The sequence below is a fragment of the Narcine bancroftii genome, chromosome 3 (assembly GCF_036971445.1).
Source record: "Narcine bancroftii isolate sNarBan1 chromosome 3, sNarBan1.hap1, whole genome shotgun sequence".
In the NCBI taxonomy this organism is placed as follows: Eukaryota; Metazoa; Chordata; class Chondrichthyes; order Torpediniformes; family Narcinidae; genus Narcine; species Narcine bancroftii.
This window is the reverse complement of record NC_091471.1, coordinates 184,824,190-184,847,986: the sequence shown is the minus strand read 5'-3', so window position 1 is coordinate 184,847,986 and position 23,797 is coordinate 184,824,190. Positions and strand designations below refer to the sequence as shown.

The window sequence follows — 23,797 nt, the reverse complement described above, 5'->3', positions numbered from 1 at the left end:
ACAAAACATGCAACACAAGCATAGTATTTTTGTGCCAAATAAGCAACAAGATTGCTAAGTGTTCATTAAATTTACAAACGTGTAAGATAGTGAACTCAATTTTAATCACACCCAGAATTTTTTTTAATCTGGTGGAGGAAAACTGTTTAAAGAACACACACGGCTGTTCCTGTTTAATGTTGTGCACAAAATACAATCGACTTTCATAAAAATGTGATTGCAAATTTTCCCAAAAAATCAAAGAAAATCAAAATACATGCAAGACCGTCAACTAATCAAGATAACATCTTCAATAAAACCAGAGTAAATTAATCAATGTGACTTTGTAAACCTATGTATCACAAAGGTTCACAAAAGTGTGTCTCAGAGAGCAGGAGAGTGGAGGAAAGAGTGGGGATTAAACAATTGGGGAGAGTGGGAGGGAAAGTTCCAGTCATCCAAGGAAATATTATTCAATGGTATTTGTTGTGTTTAAAATGACCTGTCCTGATGATGCCAACAAGTTGATTGTAGTCAGAAGCATCCATCCTCTACTTGATTCTTCACTTTGATTAATTTCCAGAAATTGGACAATGGCACGACTAGCTGCCTCTGTTGACAGAAGGAAATAATAGACAAACATAACGAATTATTGTGCCAATCACCAAAAATATCACTGAGAATGCTTTTGTCATCACAAAGTAGAGGACATTTCATATTTTGATCATAGCAGATAATGAATGATAAAAATTGTAGGCAATGCTAAAAAGCATCACAAATACAAATTTTATGAATAAATTAGTGCTTTACTATCTTTAAGTGAACTTGCAATCATTGAACAAGTTACATGTCACAAAAGATGGGCAAGATTCAGTTCACAACCTGAAAAATAATGTAAAAAGAAGAAATTGTTGTTGATTAAAGAGCACTTGTAAGAAAGCAGCTACAGACAAAAGTAAATTGAACTCTGGAACATTTTATAAACAAAATGCAAATCATCTTGAATGTTCAGCCTAATAAGCATTCAAGAAAATAACTTCACAGAGATTAAAAAGGCACAGTAAAATGTTAAGTGGGGACAATGTAGCTTTCTTTATAAAGGTGATGAAGTGAAGGTTACATTAAACACACTATAAAATGTTGGACAAGATAAAAAAATAAAAACTGGAGGAATTCCTGAAAATGGGAAATCACCTGTTTAGATAGAGTCAAGCCTGGGTCACTAACTGAAGCAAAGAAGGGGGGGGGGGGGGGGGGCGGAAAATCACAGGCAATTTTTCAATCTTTTGATTAGATTATCAGTTTTGCCAGCAGCATCATAGAATGATGAACTAAAAGAAAGGGCAAAAATGGAGTGAACACAACTTAATAAATAACCGTTCTGGTGATATTTGTGTCTTAATAACTAAAATATTTGATCAGGTCATTCAGCAGATGTTGTGTATATGGATTTCAAGAGGCATTGAGTGAATTGCACTTCAAACAAGTTACTAAAAGTTAGGTTAAAAGCATGAGCTAAAAGGAGACAAAGCAATAAAATTTAGGGATAAAACATGAAGTGCTTGGATTCAGCAAATAAACAGAAGATCATCAACACAAAGAAGATTGGAGATGTTCAAAAGACTGGAATAGGTAATACTTTGTGGTCACAGAGGACTGTGGCAGTGGTTCTCAACATTTTTTCTTTCCACTCACATACAGGCACACGATCCTTTATCTGGAACCCTTGGGGGAAAGTGTGTTCTGAATTTCGGATTTTTCTGGATTTCAGAAAGCCTACCCGAATTATGCTGCCGTATCCACCCCAACCCCCTTCCAGTCGCCCAGCCATCTCCCCGACCACGCTCCCTCGGCCGTCTCCCTTGACCGCTTGTCCCTCGGCCGCGTGGCAGTCTCCCCCGACCTCCGGCCCCTCGGTTGTCCGGCAGTCTCCCCCAACCGCTGGTCCCTCGGCCGCCTAGCAGTCTCCCCTGACTGGCGGTCCCTTGGCCGCCTCCCCCAACCACCGGTCCCCAATTGCCGGATTTTTGAGCTTTCCGGATTTTAGATGTCCGGATAAAGGATCGTGTATCTGTACCACTTTAAGTAATCCCTATGCCATTGGTGCTCTGCGATTAGTAAGGGACTGCTTAAGGTGGTACATGAGTGGGATGGGAAGGTTGAGAATCACTGCTCTAGACCCAATTGTTACGGAAATATATTGTTTGAGAAAAATTGTCATTGCCCATTTTCTTTGGAGTTATGAAACCGTGCACATAACGAGTCAATTAGGTACAATTAAAACAGTGATTTTCAAACTTTTTCTTTCCACTCACATACCATCTTAAGCAATCCCTTACAAATCACAGAGCACCTATGGCATAGGGAACACTGAAAGTGGTATGTGAGTGGAAAGAAAAAGGTTGAGAACCACTGGTGTAGAGCATAAAGGGTTTACAAAGGAAAGCAAGGGGGTTGGAGAGGGCCAGGAATGCTGAAAGATTTGATGGGATGAGAGAAGGGTGAGAGTGGAGAATGCCAGGAGAATAAAGAGAGACACTTTTTCTATACCATTAGTTAACTAAAATATCACCTGTGATCTTTGTGTGGTGGTACACCACCAGCCTACTAAAGGAGCAACCTCTGTACCTGCAGGAGAGTAAGGGGACAGGACAACACCTGGCCGGCTGCCAATCAGTCGGCCTGAATGGATCAAGCCCCACTTCTATCTAACTTTCCATCTCTTCCCAGTGGTCCGTACCTCCACCACTCCCATATTCTGTCAAATACACTGCCTTCCCCCACTCTCCCTCGACCCTTTGATACATCTGCTATCACCACATCCAATTTTAATCTTGATAATGGGTCCGGACACAAAACATGAACTGCATTTTTATCATGGATGCTGCCTGTCCTGCCAAGTTCTCACACCTTTTCAATGATAGTAATCAATTGGTATTATAAATATCACAGTTAGAATTCAGCACAGGTATGAATAGAAAGATCTGAAACACTGACAGACTGCAGATTGGTGTTGATCAAATTGTTTTTGTTAATTTATGCATTCAAATAATTTATATTAATCTCCAATCACTGCAAAAGCTTGGTATGGTAGCATCCTGCAAAGTTCAGAGATCTGTTACCTGTAGATTTGTTTGAAGCTCTTCTCCTAATTTCTGTCACCATCAAGCGTGACACCTGGGCAGCAAACTGCAAAAGATCTGAAAATTTCTCAGTCATAGTGGCAGAGGGAGCATTTCCAAATACCTAAAAGATGGAGAAAAAGTGCAAATTTCAGAATGGATGAGTCCTACATGTTGCAGGCAGTGTCAAAACACTGAACTTTAAGAAAGTTGTCCATAATAAATCTGGTGATCCTCATAGAAAGAATTTCACCTTTTGTCAAGCATCAGCTTGAGGGAATCTCTAACTCCATCATTCAGGTTGAGCTCTCAAATTCAATGAAAAGTTCTTAGATTTAACATTTCACAAAGTTACAAGGACACTTCTTAAATAGATGACTGGGAAAATTACAATTTATACAACATTATTTTCTCAGTGCACAGGAAATTTATGCATTTCAAGCAGCATTGCTAAATAAGAATAAAATATTTCAAGTTGTGACCATTCCTCAGATTTCTGAAGGTCATGCTGCAGATGTTGACTAAAGAGCACTTGCAATGGGAGAGCAGGAAATTACTGACAGAAACTTCTTGTTCTCTATATGTAACAGAACGGATGCATGTTCTGGAAGTTGCTGAATGTTTCAGTGCTAAGATGGTGAAAGTTGATGATTTCACCATCATTACAATTGCAAAATCCAGACCAAACAAATTTTGAGCCAATGTGCATAAAACGGAAAAATGAAATTTTCTGTTAATTATTCCCTTGATCAATAATCAATCTATTGGTTTATTCACAAGATCTAATGATTAAATTCAGTTTGTGTGCATGCATATGATCTCAAACTAATGGCTTTGTTAAACAACAATCATGCATGCCACAGAATTAATTAATGTATTAGAGATTTTAAAAGACTGTTGGCTAATCCCACTTGTAATATCTCTTTGGGTAAATAGCTTAGTAAAACTCCAATCATCTGCTGTCAGATTGTTTGAAAATATCAATAGTTTAGCATCTGGCTCCCAAGACCCATTTTACTTGGTCCCTTTAAATACATTGGGGCCACCTTTCCCATGTTGCCTTTGGATTCATAGGGGATCTGCTTCTAGTTTTTCCTTCACACTCTCTTTTTAAGGTTATCATGCCCCTTTTCTGTGCTGACCTTAAACTCACTGGGTTCCCATTTCCTCAACTCCACATAATCTCTTAGGTCACACTTCAGATTTATTGTCAGTGTGCATACATGAAATCACATACAAGCCTAAGATTTTTATTCTGAGGGCAAGACAGAATTATCACTGTTCACAGCGTATAAATGTAAACAAATAAAGAACTGTAAAATAGATAATGAATGTAAACAGACTGACTGTGCAATAGAGAGAATTTAAAAAATCAATAAAGGGCACAAATTAAAGTCCTTAAATGAGCCCCTAAGTGAGTTCATTGTTGAGCAGTCTGATGCTGGTGGTGGGACCCTTGTACCACCTATACCTCTTTTCTGATGGCAGCAGCGAGAACAAAGTGTGGATCTTTGATGATTGCTGCTATTCTCCGTCGGCAGAATTCCCTGTAGATGTTCTCTATAGTGGAGAGGGTTTTGCCTGTGATGTCCTGCGCATTGTCCACTATCTTTTGGAGGCTTTTATGCACAGGGGTGTTGGGTTTCTCATACCAGATCATGATGCAGCTGGTCAGCACACTTTACACCACACAAAATTTCCATACCTTCCTATGCTCCCATTAAATAATTGCATCCCCATTTTGAAGAATCCTTTTAAATCACAAGATCCCATTTCTGATGCTCCTTTTAAATGCACCTTTCAAACTCACCAGGGTTCTGTTTCCCACTGACCCTTTAAGCACAGCCAGGCCTCATCCCCCTTCTCTTGATAAACTTACCTGGTCCTCTACTGTAGCTGTAGCTTGCAAGCCACATGGAGCTCTTTGATATATAATATGCAACTTGCTAAAATATGTTGGTTTAGTCAGAAATCATATGAGGCGGTACTCACAATGGTCCGTTTAGTGAAACAAATAAAATTAGCAGTTTTAAAATGACATATATGAATAAATATTATGATGTATATGTATTTCTTAATATTTATATATTTTTTTTGTAACAAAATGTGCATGCAAGAGTAAAAGTATGTATAATATTTTTTCATGTCTTGCGGCTCTCAAACATCTGAAGGCCATTGTATGTGGCTCTTATATTAAGCAAGTTTAGCCACCCTCACAATGTGTCCTTTTCCATTCCCACTAATCCACCCAGGATATCATTTCCTTTGTTCACTTTTCCCATCCTTCATCCCACCTTGCTACCTTAACTGATCATCCTCCAACACCTGGTTTCATTTTCCATTATCCTTCCCTGATCATTTGTAGCCTGACTCAACCCTTAACCCTTCCCTCCAGTACCTGATACCATCTGCCCAACTTTTGTTTCTTTTCCATCTATCTACCAGCCTCCCTTGCAACTGCTGCAACCGTGCCTGCCTGTCCCGTATCGGACTTGTCAGTCACCAACAAGCCTGCAGCAGACGTGGACATACCCCTCCATAAATCTTCGTCCGCGAAGCCAAGCCAAAGAAAGACCAGCCTCTGCTCAAAAAAACCCTCCACTCCCTCTATCTGCCCATCAGATTACATCTAGTGCCTACCAGTCTCACTCCTCACTCTCATTTCTATGTACTGGCCATCTTCCCTATACACTCTCAATCCTGATATGGATTCTCAACCCAAAACATTGACCATCCTTTTACTTTCATAGATGTTGCTTGATCCATAGAGTTCTTCAGCTTCTTATTTTCTGTCCCACAATCCATCATCTGTAGTCGTGTGACTGCAACTTAAAACAATTTCCCACACATCTATGTTCTTTGGGTGAATCAGACACCACATTATTCCCTATGAATTCAGGTCAAACAATTTTTTTTACTCGTTCATGTTAAAGCAACAGAAGTTCACAACGCATGGGTCTTGTGTTGCTCAACATTTTTAGATTCATAAACCTTGTAACGAACAAAATGTTTGGCCAAGGTAGCAAATAATATGAACTGATTCAAGTGGCATTCTAAAAGTGGTATTGAAATACTTTGCATGAATATCAGGATTGAGAACTTTTGTTCCCAAAATGCATAAATGCCTCAGATGCAGAAGCTACATTTACATGATAAGAATAATGTGCATTGTCATACATATTGTATAATGTACATATGGCCAAAATTCTTTCTTGATACAGCTGCACAGATACTTATAAATAAAACCTATAACAGTAAACTAGTTGTGTTGAATTAAATGGAGACAATAAATGCATAGGATAGATAATAAATATTCACAGAAATTGCAATGCAATAAAGTGACTTGCAGAAGTAGAGTCAGTCCATTAGTGTACTATGGGGAGGTTCAAGAGTATGATAGTTTTTGGAAAGAAACTCTTCTTTATCTAGAAATGCTGTTTTCAGGCTTCTGCACCTTCTTCCCATCAATGCAGAAAGGTCCATGGTCATTCAGCCTCCTTACCAAAATCAAGAATAAGTTATGTGGTCTTGGTAACATTGAGAGCAAGATTGTTGTTCTGGCACCACCCAACCAGATTCTTCATATCTATCCTGCATTTTGACTCATCATTTCCAGTTATTCAGCTAACATCAGTGGTATTGTCAACAAATTTGAAGATAGAGTTGGAGCTGATTTTGGCTGTGCAGTCATGGGTGTCAAAGGACGTGGAAGAGCGGAGGAGTCACGTGATGGAGTAGTGGCCGGTAGCGGAACTCCAGCCCTCTCCAAAAAAGTTAAAAAAAGATAGAGAAAAAGCAAAGGCACAAACTTAAAAACCAAAACAAAGTGAAAGTAAAAGTGTGGAGAAAATGGCAGCGAAGAAAGAAAAACCAAAAACAACGGGAAGAAAAGAAGAAGACGTCGGAAGAAGAAGGTGAAGGCCTTACCTGTACGAAGAGGCCCGCCGCGGAGAGAGAAGCCTGCTCCCACAGGTCAGTGGAAGTCTCGGGCTCGGGACTACAAAAATGGCTCGCAGAGCCGAGTAAAAGTGCGCAACCGCGCATGAAAAAAAACACACTGACGGGAGGGGGGAACAGCTGCGGAGTGGATCTCCACAGCTGAGAGAGACACCTGCAGCACAGCAACAGGTGCAGAACACAGACAATAACGACAACAAGAAAGAAGAGGGTAAAAAGAAAACAAGGAAACAACAGATGGTCAATCCAGAGGAAGAAGAACAGAAAGAAGTGGAAGAAGAAGAGAAAAGCAAGACAATGGATGTATCTTTTTTTAAAGAATATATGGAATCAGTGAAAGAATGGCAATTACAAGAATTTAATGAGATAAAAAGAAGAATTAAGAATGCAGAATAAAAAATGAATAAAATGGAAATGGCCATATCAGAGTTAGGAAAAAGAGTGGAAAATATGGAAAAACGAGAAACATTTGTAGATATGGAAGTAGAAGACTTAAAAGAGAAATTAGAAGAATCTAATAAAAAAGCTAAAGAGGCACAGGAGCTGTTAGCTCAGAAGATAGATATAATAGAAAACTATAATAGAAGAAATAACATAAAGATAGTGAGCCTTAAGGAAGATGAAGAAGGCAAGAATATGAGAGAATTTATAAAAGATTGGATCCCCAGGGTCCTGGGAAGACCAGAATTACAGGAAGAAATGGAAATAGAGAGGGCACATAGAACTTTAGCCCTGAAACCACAACCGCAGCAAAAACCAAGATCCATTTTGGTAAAATTCTTAAGATATACAACAAGAGAAAATATATTGGAGAAAGCAATGAAGAAAGTAAGAGAGGACAAAAAGCCACTGGAATATAAAGGTCAAAATTTTTTTTCTATCCAGACATAAGTTTTGAACTCCTGAAGAAGAGGAAGGAGTTCAATACAGCGAAAACGATCTTATGGAAAAAAGGATATAAGTTTATGTTAAGGTACCCAGCAGTACTTAAAATAGTTATTCCAGGGCAACAAAACAGACTATTCTCGGATCCAGAGGAAGCAAGGAAATTTGCAGAACAACTACAAAACAAGCAGAGAGATGAAGACATGTAATAAGAGTAAAAATGTGCACGATCTATATGTATGTGTGTAAAGGGGTATATGTGTGTGTATATATAGTGTGCATACATGAATGTATCCGTATTTAGAGGAAAATATATAGAGTATAGACAAGAATTAATAAGGGAGGGAAATGGAATAGAGGGAATAAATAAGGAGGGAATTAAAAGAGTGACCTTTGTTACATATGAAAATTGAAATCTTTTCTGGCAGGGGCTGGGTGGGGAGGAGTTACGGTCACTGCAAAATCAGCTGACGTTTGTGAGTGAATTCGCAAATCCAAATGGAGAGGGGAGATGTGGTTGTCCGACAAGGGATAAAGGACAACTCAGGAGGGGGAGGGGAGAATGGGGGTTAAAGAAGTTTTAGAAATGTTGTCTTATAAAGTGTTCAAAACAAGAAAGCAGAAATGGATAAGAAGGAAAGGTGAGGATGGAGAAACGGAAAGGGAAGATAAACAAAGTATAAAATGGCTACGCTGAACTATATGACTAAATATTAACGGAATACATAACCAAATTAAAAGGAGGAAACTGCTAAATTTACTGAAAAAAGAAAAAATTGATATAGCATTTGTGCAAGAAACACATTTAACTGAATTGGAGCACAAGAAATTAAAGGGAGATTGGGTAGGACACGTAACAGCAGCGTCGTATAATTCAAAAGCAAGAGGAGTAGCTATATTAATTAGTAAAAATGTGCCAATTAAAATAGAAGAGGAAATAATAGATCCAGCAGGGAGATATGTAATGATAAAATGTCAGATATATTCGGAGTTTTGGAATCTACTCAATGTATATTCACCTAACGAAGAAGATCAAAAGTTTTTTGCAAGATTTTTTTTGAAGATAGCAGATACGCAAGGGAACATATTAATAGGAGGGGATTTCAACCTGAATTTGGATTCAAATATGGACAAAACTGGGAAAAAAATTAACAGAAAGAACAAAGTAACCAAATTTATAATTAAATCGATGGAAGAAATGCAACTTTTGGATACATGGAGGAAACAACACCCAAATGAAAAGGAATATTCATATTACTCGGCTAGACATAAGTATAGACATACTCAAGAATAGACCTATTTTTGTTATCAGCTCGTATGCAAGATAGAGTAAGAAAAACAGAATATAAAGCTAGAATATTATCGGACCATTCACCCTTAATATTGACAATAAAGTTAGAGGACATCCCTCCAAGAATGTATAGATGGAGATTAAACTCCATGTTACTCAAAAGGCAGGATTTTAGAGAATTCATTGAAAGACAAATTAAAATGTATTTTGAAATAAATATGGAATCAGTGAAAGATAAGTTTATACTATGGGATGCAATGAAAGCGTTCATTAGAGGGCAAATAATAAGTTATGTAACCAAGATGAAGAAGGTCTATAATCAGGAAACAGAGCAGTTGGAAAGGGAAATAGTAAATATAGAAAAAGAATTAGCAATGAAGGAAGATACAACTAAAAGAAGAGAATTGGCAGATAAAAAAATAAAATATGAAACACTACAAACATATAAGGTGGAGAAGAATATAATGAAGACAAAACAGAAATATTATGAACTAGGGGAAAAAACGCACAAAATTCTAGCATGGCAGCTTAAGACAGAACAAGCTAAGAAAATGGTATTGGCATCAAGGAAAAAAGACAAACAAATCACATATAATCCAAAGGAGATCAAGGAAAACTTTAGAGAATTCTATGAACAATTATACCAAACTGAAAACGAAGGGAAAGAAGGGAAAATAGATGAATTTCTAACTAAAATTGAACTACCAAAATTACAAATAGAGGAACAAAATAAATTAACAGAACCGTTTGAAATAGTAGAAATACAAGAGATAATAAAAAAATTACCAAATAATAAAACACCAGGAGAGGATGGATTCCCAATAGAATTCTATAAAACATTTAAAGATTTATTAATTCCTCCCCTCCTGGAAGTAATCAACCAGTTTGATAAAACACAAAGCTTACCAGATTCATGTAAAACAGCAATAATTACAGTAATACTAAAGCAAGGGAAAGATCCACTCACACCAGCGTCATATAGACCAATATCATTACTTAACACAGATTATAAGATAATAGCTAAACTATTAGCAAACAGATTAGCAGAGTATGTACCGAAAATGGTAAATCTAGACCAAACTGGATTTATTAAAAAAAGACGCACAACAGATAATATTTGTAAATTTATTAACTTAATTCATGCAGTAGAAGGGAGTAAAGCGCCAACAGTAGCAGTTGCTTTAGACACAGAGAAGGCCTTTGACAGAGTAGAATGGAATTATTTATTCAAAGTATTGCAAAAATTCAGTTTACTAGAGAAGTATATTAATTGGATTAAAGCATTATATAAGGGGCCACTGGCGAAAGTGACAGTAAATGGATATATATCAAAGCAATTTAACTTAAGCAGGTCAACACGGCAGGGATGCCCACTATCACCCTTATTGTTCGCGTTAGCTATAGAACCACTAGCAGAATTGATAAGAACAGAAAATAATATAAAAGGGATAAAAATAAAAGACAAGGAATATAAAATCAGTTTATTTGCGGATGATGTTATAGTATACTTAACAGAACCAGAACTATCAATAAAAGAATTATATAAGAAATTGAAGGAATATGGAGAAGTGTAAGGTTACAAGATTAACGTAAATAAAAGTGAAGCAATGCCAATGAATAATGCGGATTTCTCAAAATTTAAGAAGGAATCACCATTCAGATGGCAAATGCAAGCAATAAGATACCTAGGTATACAAATAAATAAAAATCTCGGGCAACTATATAAACGCAATTATTATCCAGTTATGAAAAAAATTACAGGACGATTTAGAGCATTGGAAAGATTTACCACTAACACTAATAGGACGGATAAACTGTATTAAAATGAACATTTTCCCAAGGATATTATACCTATTTCAGGCATTGCCAATACACTTGACAGAGAAATTCTTCAAGGAGTTAAAGAAAATAATAAGGAAATTTTTATGGAAAGGGGGGAAACCGAGGATAGCACTAGATAAATTAACAGAATGGTATAAACAAGGAGGCTTACAACTGCCAAACTTTAAAAATTATTATAGAGCCGCACAATTAAGATACCTTTCAGATTTTTATCAAACAAGGGAAAAGCCAGATTGGACTAGATTAGAATTAGATAAAATAGGGGAAAAGATACCTGAACACATAATTATATAAATGGGATGAAAAATTGGTACAACATAGAAGTTCTCCAGTATTATATCATCTCCTCAATATTTGGAAAAAGATTCATGTAGAAAGGAATAAAACAAATTATCAATTACCAAAACTAATATTGACGCAAAATAAGTTACTCCCTTTTACAATAGATAACCTTTCCTTTAGAGAATGGGAGAAAAAAGGGATCAAAAGAATAGAAAATTGTTTTTCAGGAAATAGATTATTATCCTTTGAACAAATGAAAGATAAATACAATATAACTCAAGATACAGTGCTGGCATGTTGCCAATTGAGATCCTACTTGAAGGACAAATTAGGAAGCAGTCTGAGTTTACCAGAGGGAAGTAACTTTGAATATGTGATTACAGATACAATGATAATCAAAAGATTTATAACAAATATGTATATTAAACTGCAAGAAAAGGAGAATGAGGAAACAAATGGTAAAACTAAACAAAAATGGGAACAAGATTTAAATATAAAGATAAAAAAGGAAACATAGGAGAAGTTATGTTCTGGAACGATGAGAAATACAATAAATACGAGGTTATGTATGATACAATATAACTGGATACACAGGTTATACATTACACCTCAAAAGTTAAATAAATGGGACCCAACAGTATCTGATAGATGTTTTCGATGTAAAAAAGAAATGGGAACAACAATTCATGCAATCTGGACATGTGAGAAAGTAGAAAAATTTTGGGAAGATCTTAACCAAATATTAAATAAAATTACAGAAAACAATATACCAAAGAATCCAGAGATCTTCCTCCTAAGTAACATAAAAAACAAAGAATTTGGAATTGATTTGGATGGTGCACAAAAAAGATTTGTTAAGATAGCTCTAGCCGTAGCAAAAAAATGTATTATGTCAACCTGGAAATTGGAAGATAATTTGAAAATACAACAATGGTATATAGAAATGAATAAATCTATTCCATTAGAAAAAATAACATATAGTTTAAGAAATAATATTGAAATATTTGAACAAATATGGGAGCCTTACATGAAACACAATAGAGAAAACCTACCGGGGACATTCACTACCTAAATTAACAAAAGGAGAAGGAAATGAAAAGAATTGACTCAGTGGAATTTCTTGTTTGTTTTTATTGAATGACAACATTGTTTGACTGGTTTAATGTATCCTTGATTTTGTACTTTAAATGGATGGGGGGTGAGATAGGGAGGGTGGGATGGGAGGAGGGAGGGGGGAGAAAATGGCACTGTATATATTTGAAAAGGAAAAAGTATGTATCATGGTTAATGTGGTTTATGGTGTGAAAAATAAAAAAATTTAAAAAAAAAGGACGTGGAAGAGCTGATGTTGCCAATCCACACTGATTGGGGTCTGCCGATCAGGAAGTCAAGGACCCAGTTGCAAAGGGATAGACAAAGTACCATATCTTTTAACTTGATGAGTCTTTCTGGTACAATGGAGTTGAATACTGTTGACTGGTTATGATAATGTGCAAAATAAAGTGGGTCCAGGTCTTTTCTAAGATCGGAGTGGAATTGCTTTATACCCACCCTCTCAAAGCATTTCATCCTGGTAGACCATAGTCCTATTGGCTGATAGCCATTGAAGCATATCACCTTGCTCTTCTCGGGCACCAGAATGATGGATGAATGAAGTACTAAACCACTCAACAATTCTAAGGAACAACAATTGTGTTAAAGACAACCAAGAAATTATTAACTGATAAGGCAATAATAACAAAGGTATTGCAAATAACAAGGCACATTATATGAAAATTGGGCATATGAAGCATTATGAAATAGACAAAAGCAGTAGTGACCTCAAGTTTTGATGCCTATGGCGTTTAATATATTGATCTAATATGAAGAGAATCACTCAACTGGAAGCTGAATACACGATCCAAGCTGTAGAAGATTAGCCGAAGAAGAAGAAATAGAAAAGCTGCAGATTATGGAATATTGAGCAGATAAACAATTGCTGGAAGCACTCAGCAGGTCAGACAACATCCCTGGAGAGAAATTGTCAAAATTTTGAGTCAAAGTCCTTTATCAAGGTTAATCTAGAATAGGTGAAATTATACACGAAGTTGGAAAGAAGCTTTGGAACGCTGACCCAGAGCGTAATAATAGGACAGAAAGTGTAGGTAAAGGGAGAAACCATGAGAAAGGGCAAGAATGTAATTTCACCTATTCCAGCTTAGTCTTGATAAAGGTTTTCAGCTGAATGACCATTTCTACCCATGGATGCTGTCTGACCTGCTGAGTGCTTCCAGCTATTCTTCATTTGCTCAAGATTACAACTACAAAGTACACTTCTTAAATAAATTACTATTACTGTCTGTAGTCCTGGCTGTTAAATGTAGAAGCCAAGAAGAAATTTTTTTAAATTTGACTTTGCCTGGCAAGAAAGCATCTAAAAGGATATACTGTGAGGAAACAGGCCCTTGAACCAAATTTGGCCATGACAACCAAGTTTTTTACTCAAGCTGGTTCCATTTGTCTGCAATCAGCTCGTACCTGTCTAAACCTCTTCTATCCATCCGCCTGTCCAAATGTCTTTTAAATGTTACAAATTTACCCATCTCTACCACTTTCCCTGGCAACTTGCTCCTTATACCCATCACTCTCTGTGGAAAAAAGGAGCTCCTCGCATCCCTTTCAAATCTATGCCCTGTGGTTTTATATTCCCATACCCAGAAAAAAAATGACTCTTTACATTATCTCTGTGCTTTGTCATTTTATAATCCTCCATAAAGTTCCCCTCAGCCTCCAATGCCTCAGGGAGAAAAGTCCCAGCCGATCTCGCCTCTCACCAATACTGGTAACATGCTTGTGAAACTTTCCTGCATCTTTCCTATCACTGGGCACTGGGTGACCAGAACAGCAAACAATACTCTGCAGTTTCACTAGCATGCTGTACAATTGTAACATGATGTCCCTGCCCAATTCAAGTAAGCATGGCAAAAGATGTCTTCATGACTCTATTACTTGTACCCCAACTTTCCCTGATCTTAAACATTCTCCAGGTCATTACAATGCACTGCACAAGTTCTGCCTTTGTCATTCCTTGTCCCACTTTCCCATTTCATCCTTCAGGACCCCATCCAGTACTGACAATAAGCTTATTACCTGCAGCTCCCTAACTTGTCTTTGTAGTTTTCAAATAAAAGCAAAACATTAGCCACCGTTCAGTGTTCGAGCACTTCACACCTGACAAACAAGCATGAAAATGTCTCTGCCTGGGTTCTTGCATTTATACCTTAGTTTCCCACAATGTCATCAGAAATAAAAAGACCGTGGGGTTTGGCCTAGCTTTATGCACTTGATAAAAATAATGAAATACAGGAATCTCAAAAATCCTTATGATTGATGAATGAAATACTTCAGATGTAATTTACCTGGAATCTATATATAAAACACACATATACACACACACACACACACACACACACACACACACACACACACACACACACACACACAAGCAAGTGTACCCTGTACGTGCATAATATTCAACTATGTCATTACAATCCTGGATGCTAACAGTCAGGAACGATTATGGAACAAAAACCTTAAAAATTACAGTACAAAAATAATTTATCGTCCTTTTCAAATATTTTCCACCACAATGAACTTTTCCAAATTGCTGCTAATGTAACTGTAATATCTATGAGTAAATGACAAAATGTTAGAAACTTTTCAAAAGATCAATTCTAATTGCATATTAATAAAGCAGCAGTTATTGGTTTTCTTTTCAGAATCTGCAATGTGCTATTTGATATTTTAAAGGTTTTCAGTAATGAAAAATGTTCCTTCATGTTTTGCTATTGAGGACAGACTTCATTACTTCAAATATTGGGCAGTAAAGTTCATTTCTGCTTAAATGTTGTGACAGCACAACATTTTAAAATGAATTACATAACACTGGTTACTGCCCCATAAGCAGCCATTGACTTTGTATTCAAGACATTCATCTTAATTTTATAGCAAAACAATAATTTCAATAACACCATTCTTAAAAATATGCCCCAGAAAAAAAATAATTTTTTGACAGAATTAACACCAACTTGAAAGCAAAATAACCATCTTTGTAGCACAGAGGAAAACAATTCGGCCTAACTTGTCTCTGTACTCTTTTGCACACTTTGCTATGGTATGCTTTTGCATTTCGTACACTGCATTTATTGCAGAGACAAAACAGCATGGGACTTTTGGATGTATTCCAAGAAGGCAATCAACTATGTTTCCTTAATCAGACAGGAAAATTCTTAACAAGACAAACAGATCTGAAGCAGAAAGTGTCAGAACAATTTGTTTAACAAAATCGTAGCCAAAAAAAGAGAAAAATAGGTACTGTCTGCATGGTTGGAATCCATAATCGTAAAGCTTATCAGCTTCAAGGTAAGTAGATCCTTTGCTAAGATAACTGAACTGTACAATAAGGATCAGCATTCCAAATCAGAATTTATTGTCATGAACAAGTCGTGAAATTCGGTGTGTTTGCGGCAGCATCGTAGTCCAACGTTCATATTATAACAACCTTACAACATTACAATAAATTTTTAAAATATAGTGCACGAAAAGTAAGGCAATGTCTTTGGTTCAATGATTATTCAGGAATCTGATGGTGGGGGGGAAGAAGCTGTCCTTGTGTCATTAAGTGCTCATCTTTGGGCTCCTGTACCTTTTTCCCTAAAGGTAGCAGTGAAGAGGGCGTAGTCTGGGTGGTCAGGGTCTTTGAGGATAGAGGCTGTTTTTTTTTCATGTAGACATCATCGATGGAATGAAGTCTGGTGCCTGTGATGTCACAACCTGAGTTAACAATCCTCTGAAGTTTATTCATATCCTGATAATTGGCACCTCCATACAAGGCAGTAATGCAACTAGCCAGAATGCTCTCATGGTACGCCTGTAGAAGTTTGAGAATTTTTGGTGACATACTGAATCTACTCAGACACCTCACAAAGTATAGTTACTGGCGAGCCTTCTTTGTGATTGCATCAACATGGAGGATACAGGACAGATCCTCGGAAATGCTGACACCCAGGAATTTTGAAGTTGTTGACCCTCTCCACTACTGAGCCCTCAATGAGGACTGGGTCTTGTTCCCCTGACTTCCTCCTGAAGTCCACAATCATCTCCTTGGTTTTGCTATAGAGTGTTGTTATTACACCATTCAATGAGCTGATCCATCTCCCTCCTGTAAACTTTCTCATTGCCGTTTGTGATTCTGCTAACAATCGTGGTGACATCAACAAACTTGTTGGTAGCATTGGAATTCTGTCTGGCCACACAGTCATGGGTGTATAATGAGTAGATCAGTGGGCTAAACCTGCATCCTTGGGATGCGCCTGTGTTGATAATCAGTGTGGAGGCAATGTAGTTTGCAATTCATACTGACTGTGGTCTTCAAATGAGAAAGTCAAGGATCCATTTGTAAAGTGGGGTAGAGAGGCCTCGAGTTTGCAGCTTCTTGATCAGCACTGAGGGAATAATGGTGTTGACGACTAAGCTGTAGTTGTGAACAGCAGCAGTATGTATGAATTGCTGTTTTCGAGGTGATCCGGAGCTGAGTGGTTATTGCATCTACTGTGGAGCGATTGTGACAACAGGCGAATTGCAGTGGGTCCAGATCTTTGCTTAGGATCATGTCAATTCTGGCCATGACCAGCCCCTCAAAGTCTTTCATCACAGTAGAAGTTAGTGGTAATCATTGAGGCAGCTCATGCTACTCTTCTTGAGTACCAGGTTGATTGATGCCCTTTTGAAGCAGGTGGGAGCCTGACTGAAGCAATGAGAGATTGAAAATGTCCATGAACACTCTGGCTAGTTGGTTGGCGCAGATTTTCAGTACCCTGTCAGTTATGCCGTTAGGCCCTGGCACCTTGCAAGGGTTCATCCTCTTGAATCATGTTCTGACATCATTCTCAGAGACAGAATATCCTTCTATTTTACTTTCCAATAACTTGCTTGAACCATGTTTTATTTTTATGTTTCTAGTACGTTTACCTAGATTTCTCTCAGTACTTCCATTTTGTATAATGTTGGTAAATGTGAGGTTATCCATTTTGGAAAGGTAAAATGGAAGATCAGATTATTATTTAAATGACAAGAGATTGCTGCCTGGTGTCATACAGAAGGAGTTGGGAGTGCTTGTGTATGAATCGCAAAAAAGTGGTTTGCAGATGCAGCAGGCTATCAAGAAGGCAAATGGAATAGACCCCTTCATTACTAGAGAGATTTAATTTAGGAGTTGGGAGGCTATGCCAGTACAAGGTACTGGCGAGGCCATATCTGAGGTATTGTGTACACTTCTGGACTTCTCACTTGAGGAAGGATGTTAATGGCTTTGGAGGCAATGCAGATGAGATTCACCAGGTTGATTTCAGAGGGGGTTAATCTATAGGAAGAAATTGAGTCACCCTGGGGCTGTATTCATTTGAATTTAGAAGAATGAGAGGGGATCTTACAGAAACGTATAAAATTATGAAAGGCATAGATAAGATAAAACGTAGGTAAATGGTCCCCATTGGTGGGGAGACTAGAACTAGTGGGCATAGCTTCAAGATCCAGGATAGTACATTGGGAGGAACTGCTTTTCCGAGAGGATGGTTAATCTATGGAATCCTCTGCCCACTGAACTATTATACGCTAGCTCAGTAAATATATTTAAGACAAGGTTGGATAGATTTTTATAAAGTATGGGAATTAAGAGATATGGGGGAAAAGGCAGGTGTGGAAATGAGTCAATTATCAGATCAGCCATAAACTCATTGAATGACAGAGCCGGCTCAATAGGCTGGAGGGCCTACTCTTGCTCCTTTTTCTTTTGTTCTTATTCATTAGTCCAAAACACTTTTATAAGATTTTGCTTTCTGCTTTCTCTATTCAAAATGAATAATCTTATTTCCTCACATATGACATACTTCAAGAAGTTTAACAGTCCTACAATTACAAAGGGCCTCTCCTGGAACCAGCACAATAGGCAATTGTGAACAGGGCACACTAATACCTTTATTTTCTAAGGAATCTGAGGAGATTCAGCTCTATTGTAAACTTTTGCAGGTGTACTGTAGAAAGCATAGTCACAGAATGCATCAAAGCCTGTTTTGGAAATGAGAGTGCTCGAGAACGCAGAAGACTGTAGCAAGTGGCTGATCTAGCCAGGTCCAAAGGCACTGACCTTCGATTCAATGAAGAATCTACATGAAGCATTACTTCAGGAAGAAGCCAACATCATAATGGATCCCCATCAACCTAGTCACGTTCTCTTCTCACTACACTGTCAGACATCAGGTACAGAAGCCTGAAATCTAGCATCTGCAAGTTAGGGTCAAGAACAGTTTTTTTTTCTCCTAACAGCAATCAGACTATTGAACCTCCCCTTACATCCTTGACCGCAACACAACTCCAAGATCTGTCTGCTCCATTGTAGCATTGCCTTTTTTGCAAAACTATAACTGAATATTTATCCATCCTTTTATTTTATCTCATTCTCTGTCTCACATTTGTGGAAATTTAACTTTTTACTATGCAGATACGTGCCTCTTAATGTCCGTTTGGGTAATGTCTGATGCATAGACGTCCGTGGCCTTATAATTATTCAGTTGCCACAAGCAAGTCCGCAGCAATTTAGAAAAAGCAACCATTAGCTTAAAGATATTGAGTACTGTATACCCACACTGATCCCATTGCCCCACCTTCTCCCCACAGCCCCAGGTCTGTCCCCACAGTGATCCCACAGCCTTGCTCTCTCCCCACAGCCCCGCACTGGTCCCCACACTGATCCTGCTTTCTCCTCACAGCCCTGAATTGATACCCACAATGATCCCAGTGCCTCACTCTCTCCCAGTGCCAGTCCCCACACTGATTCCCTATTTACAAATCAAAAGTTTACAGGTACCCTACAGTATCCCATATAGCTTTGCTAAGTATATAATATGATGTTCACATAACATCCACATCGCATAATGCCAAATTTGACAGAATATATTATGGATGTTGAGCAGCACATACTTGTAGTTTATTGTTAATGATGTTATGTGTAAGACCATTCTCATCAGGATAAGGATTTAAGAAGATAATCAGTCCAAGGGGAAAAAGGATGGTTGGAGGTGGGGAAAGTAATCTTTGGAGGGGAAGTAATGACAACTTTTGGGAATATTTCTCATGGAGGGAGAGCAACTCATCCATGCCTACCTGAATTAGTCCTTATTTGCTTGTGCTTGAACTATATCCCTCCAAACCTTTCCTATTCATGCACATGTTTGAATATCTTTTGAAAATTGTAATTGCTCCCTCCTTTAATACTTCCTCTGGCAACCTGAAGCTTTTACAAACTACTCTGTGTGGAAAAACATGCCCCTCAGGAACCTTTTTAAATCTTCCCTATGTCACTTTGAACCTTTGCCCTACTAGAATCTGTTACCCTAAAAAAAATTCACCCATCTTATTTATGTCCCTTATGATCTTGTGAATTCCTAAGATTACCTCCTGGCTTCCCTCCCTCCATGAAAATCAATCCCAGCCTACTTAATATCTATTTATAACTCAAGCACTCCATTAATAGCAATGTCATTGTTATTTTGTTTTACACCGCTCCCCCCCACCCCATCTTACCACATCTTTCCTATTGTATGGTGACCAGATTTTCACATAATACTCCATGTGCATCTCACCAATGTCTTGCACAGTTGTAATGTAACTTTCCAACTAATGAAGGCAAATGTGCCATACGCTGTCTCCACCAGTGTGCTTTCCACTTTCATGGTACTGTGCACTTGTATGCCTATACCTTTCTGTCCTACAATACACCTCAATGTGTGCTTTTTAAAAAAAATACCTCAATAGGAAGTGCTAGATTTGGCCAAGTTGTAAAAATACTAGAATGGAATCTATCTCTTTCCTGGTGAGGAGCCACTGATTTACCTCCAAAAGAAGAGCTGAGATTTTCTACCACTAAATTCAATATTTATGCCATTTAAAAAAAATTGTACTGAGACACTTTTTTCTGTATTTGCATCAGATATTACAATAAGCTTGAGTTTTGGAGAGGAGTCACGTGATGGAGTAGTGGCCGGACGGTGAACTCCAGCCCTCTCCAGAAAAGTCGGGAAAAACAAGTGAAAATACAAAGGCACAGAAATACAAGTTAAAGAAAAGTGAATATAAAGGTGGAAAGAAGATGGAGACAAAAGGAGAAAAATCAAAATCAACGGAAAGAAGAGAGGAAGAGAAGACAACGGAGGAAAAAGGTGAAGGCCTTACCTGTCCGAAGAGGCCCGCTGTGGAGAGAAGACCCCACTACCTCAGGTCGGTAGAAAGAGAACTACAACAATGGCTCACAGAGCCGAGTAAAAGTGCGCAACCGCGCATGAAAAAAAACACACCGACGGGAGGGGGGACCAGCTGGGGAGTCGATCTCCACAGCCGGCAACGACAGCTGCAGAACACCTGCAGCAAGAAGAGACCACAGAAGACAATGGAAACAAGAAAGAAGAGGAGGAAAGGGCAGCAAAGGAACAACAGATGGTCAACCTAGAGGAAGAAGAAGAGGAAGAGGAAGAGTACAGGGAAATAGAAGAAGAAAAGAAAGGCAAGGTAAAGGAGGTACTTGCTCTTGTTAGAGGATACATGGAGTCATTTAAAGAATGGCAAACACAGGAATTCAATGATTTAAGAAGAAGAATAAACAACACAGAAGAGAAAATAAATAAAATGGATATGACCTTAACAGAAATGGGGAAAAAAATGGACAAGATGGAAGAACGGGCAATAGCAGCAGAAATGGAGGTAGAAGACTTAAAAAAGAAATTGGAGGAATCTAATAAAAAAACTAAAGAGACACAAGAATTACTAGCCCAAAAAATAGATATAATGGAAAATTATAACAGAAGAAATAACATAAAGATAGTGGGCCTTAAGGAAGATGTAGAAGGCAAGAATATGAGGGAGTTTATAAAAGAATGGATCCCTAAGGCCCTAGGATGTCCAGAACTACAGCAAGAAATGGAAATAGAAAGGGCACATAGAGCATTGGCCCCTAAACCACAACCACAACAAAAACCAAGATCTATTGTAGTAAAATTCCTAAGATATACTACAAGAGAAAAGGTACTGGAGAAGACAATGGAAAAAGTAAGAGAGGGCAACAAACCACTGGAGTATAAAGGGCAAAAAATCTTCATTTATCCAGATATAAGCTTTGAACTCCTAAAGAAGAGAAAAGAGTTCAATGCAGCAAAAGCGATTTTATGGAAGAAAGGATATAAATTTACACTGAAGCATCCTGCGGTATTGAAAATATTTATTCCAGGACAACAAAACAGACTATTCTCGGATCCAGAAGAAGCACGAAAATTTGCAGAACAATTACAAAAATAGACTGAGGGATGAAGACGGGTAAGGAGGGTAAAAATTATCACGATTGATATGTATGCGGGTAAAGAGGTATAAGAGTGAATAGAGACAATGGGCATATGTGAAAGTATCTGTAATTAGAGGAAAACATAGAGAGTATAGACAAGAATTAATAAGGGAAGGTAATGGAATAGAGAGAATAAGGAGGGAACTAAAAGAGTGACCTTTGTGACATATAAAAAACGAAATCTTTTCTGGGGGGGGCTGGGTGGGGGGAAAAGAGCGGTCACTGCAAAATCAGTTGACGCTTGCGAGTGGATTCGCAAATCCAAATGGAGAGGGGAGATGTGGTTGTCCGACAAGGGATAAAGGGCAACTCAGGAGGGGAAGGGGAGATTGGGAATAAAGAAGATAGAAATAGGAGAATAAGGAAAATGTTGGATGTTGTAGGAATGTTGTCTGGTAAAGAGTTGAAAATAAGAAAACAGAAATGGAAAAGGAGGAAAGGTAATGATGGAAAAACGGAAAGAGAAGATAAACAAAATATAAAATGGCTACGCTGAACTATATGACTCTAAATATTAATGGAATACATAACCAAATTAAAAGGAAGAAACTACTAAATTTACTGAAAAAGGAAAAAATAGATATAGCATTTGTCCAAGAAACACATTTAACTGAATTGGAGCACAAGAAATTAAAGAGAGATTGGGTAGGACATGTAACAGCAGCATCGTATAATTCAAAAGCAAGAGGAGTGGCTATATTAATTAGCAAAAATGTGCCATTTAAAATAGAAGAGGAAATAATAGATCCAGCAGGGAGATATGTTATGATAAAATGTCAGATATATTCAGAGCTTTGGAATCTACTTAATATATATTCACCTAACGAAGAAGATCAAAAGTTTATGCAAGATATCTTTTTGAAGGTAGCTAATACGCAAGGGAACATACTAATAGGAGGGGATTTCAATCTGAATTTGGATCCAAATATGGATAAAACGGGGAAAAAAATTAACAGGAAGAACAAAGTAACCAAATTTATAATTAAATCAATGCAAGAAATGAAACTTGTGGACATATGGAGGAAACAAAACCCAAAAGAAAAGGAATACTCATACTACTCGACTAGACATAAAACATACTCAAGGATAGACCTATTCCTGTTATCAGCCCACATACAAGGGAGAGTTAGGAAAACGGAATATAAAGCTAGACTATTATCGGACCACTCACCCCTGTTATTGGCAATAGAGCTAGAAGACATCCCTCCAAGAATGTATAGATGGAGATTAAACCCCATGCTACTTAAAAGACAGGATTTTAGAGAATTTATTGAAAAACAATTAAAAATGTACTTTGAAGTAAATACGGAATCAGTGGAAGATAAGTTTATACTATGGGACGCAATGAAAGCATTCATTAGAGGGCAAATAATAAGTTATGCAACCAAGATGAAGAAGGACTATAATCAGGAAACAGAGCAGTTGGAAAGGGAAATAATAAACATAGAAAAAAAATTAGCAATAAAGGAAGATACAACCAAAAGAAGAGAATTGGCGGATAAAAAAATAAAATATGAAACATTACAAACATATAAGGTGGAGAAGAATATAATGAAGACAAAACAGAAATATTATGAACTAGGGGAAAAAACACACAAAATCCTAGCATGGCAGCTTAAGACAGAGCAAACTAAGAAAATGGTATTGGCAACAAGGAAAAAAGACAAACAAATTACATATAATCCAAAAGAAATTAAGGAAAACTTCAGAGAATTCTATGAACAATTATACCGAACCGAAAACGAAGGGAAAGAAGGGAAAATAGATGAATTTTTGACTAAAATTGAACTACCAAAACTACAAATAGAGGAACAAAATAAATTAACAGAACCATTTGGAACAGTAGAAATACAAGAGATAATAAAAAATTTACCAAATAATAAGACACCAGGAGAGGATGGACTCCCAATAGAATTCTACAAAACATTTAAAGACCTAATAATACCGCCCCTCCTGGATGTAATCAACCAGATTGATGAGACACAAAACTTACCAGATTCATGTAAAACAGCA

The 23,797-nt window shown here is 37.5% G+C and overlaps 1 protein-coding gene across 6 annotated transcripts in view; it reads right to left on the bottom strand.

Annotated features, from left to right (window-relative positions):
• wdfy3 (WD repeat and FYVE domain containing 3) overlaps positions 1–23,797 on the bottom strand; it is a 444,121-nt gene that overhangs the window by 360,393 nt on the left and 59,931 nt on the right. For 5 of the 6 annotated variants that reach the window (XM_069926060.1, XM_069926059.1, XM_069926063.1 and 2 more), the window contains exons 3-4: positions 3,102–3,225; positions 482–591 (exon numbers count right to left, since the gene is read on the bottom strand). In XM_069926060.1, coding sequence (XP_069782161.1) covers positions 482–591; positions 3,102–3,225 — 234 coding nt within the window. Of the gene's footprint in view, positions 1–481; positions 592–3,101; positions 3,226–3,354; positions 3,616–23,797 lie in introns of those variants that run through there. The other variant, XM_069926064.1, reaches the window with a different exon arrangement.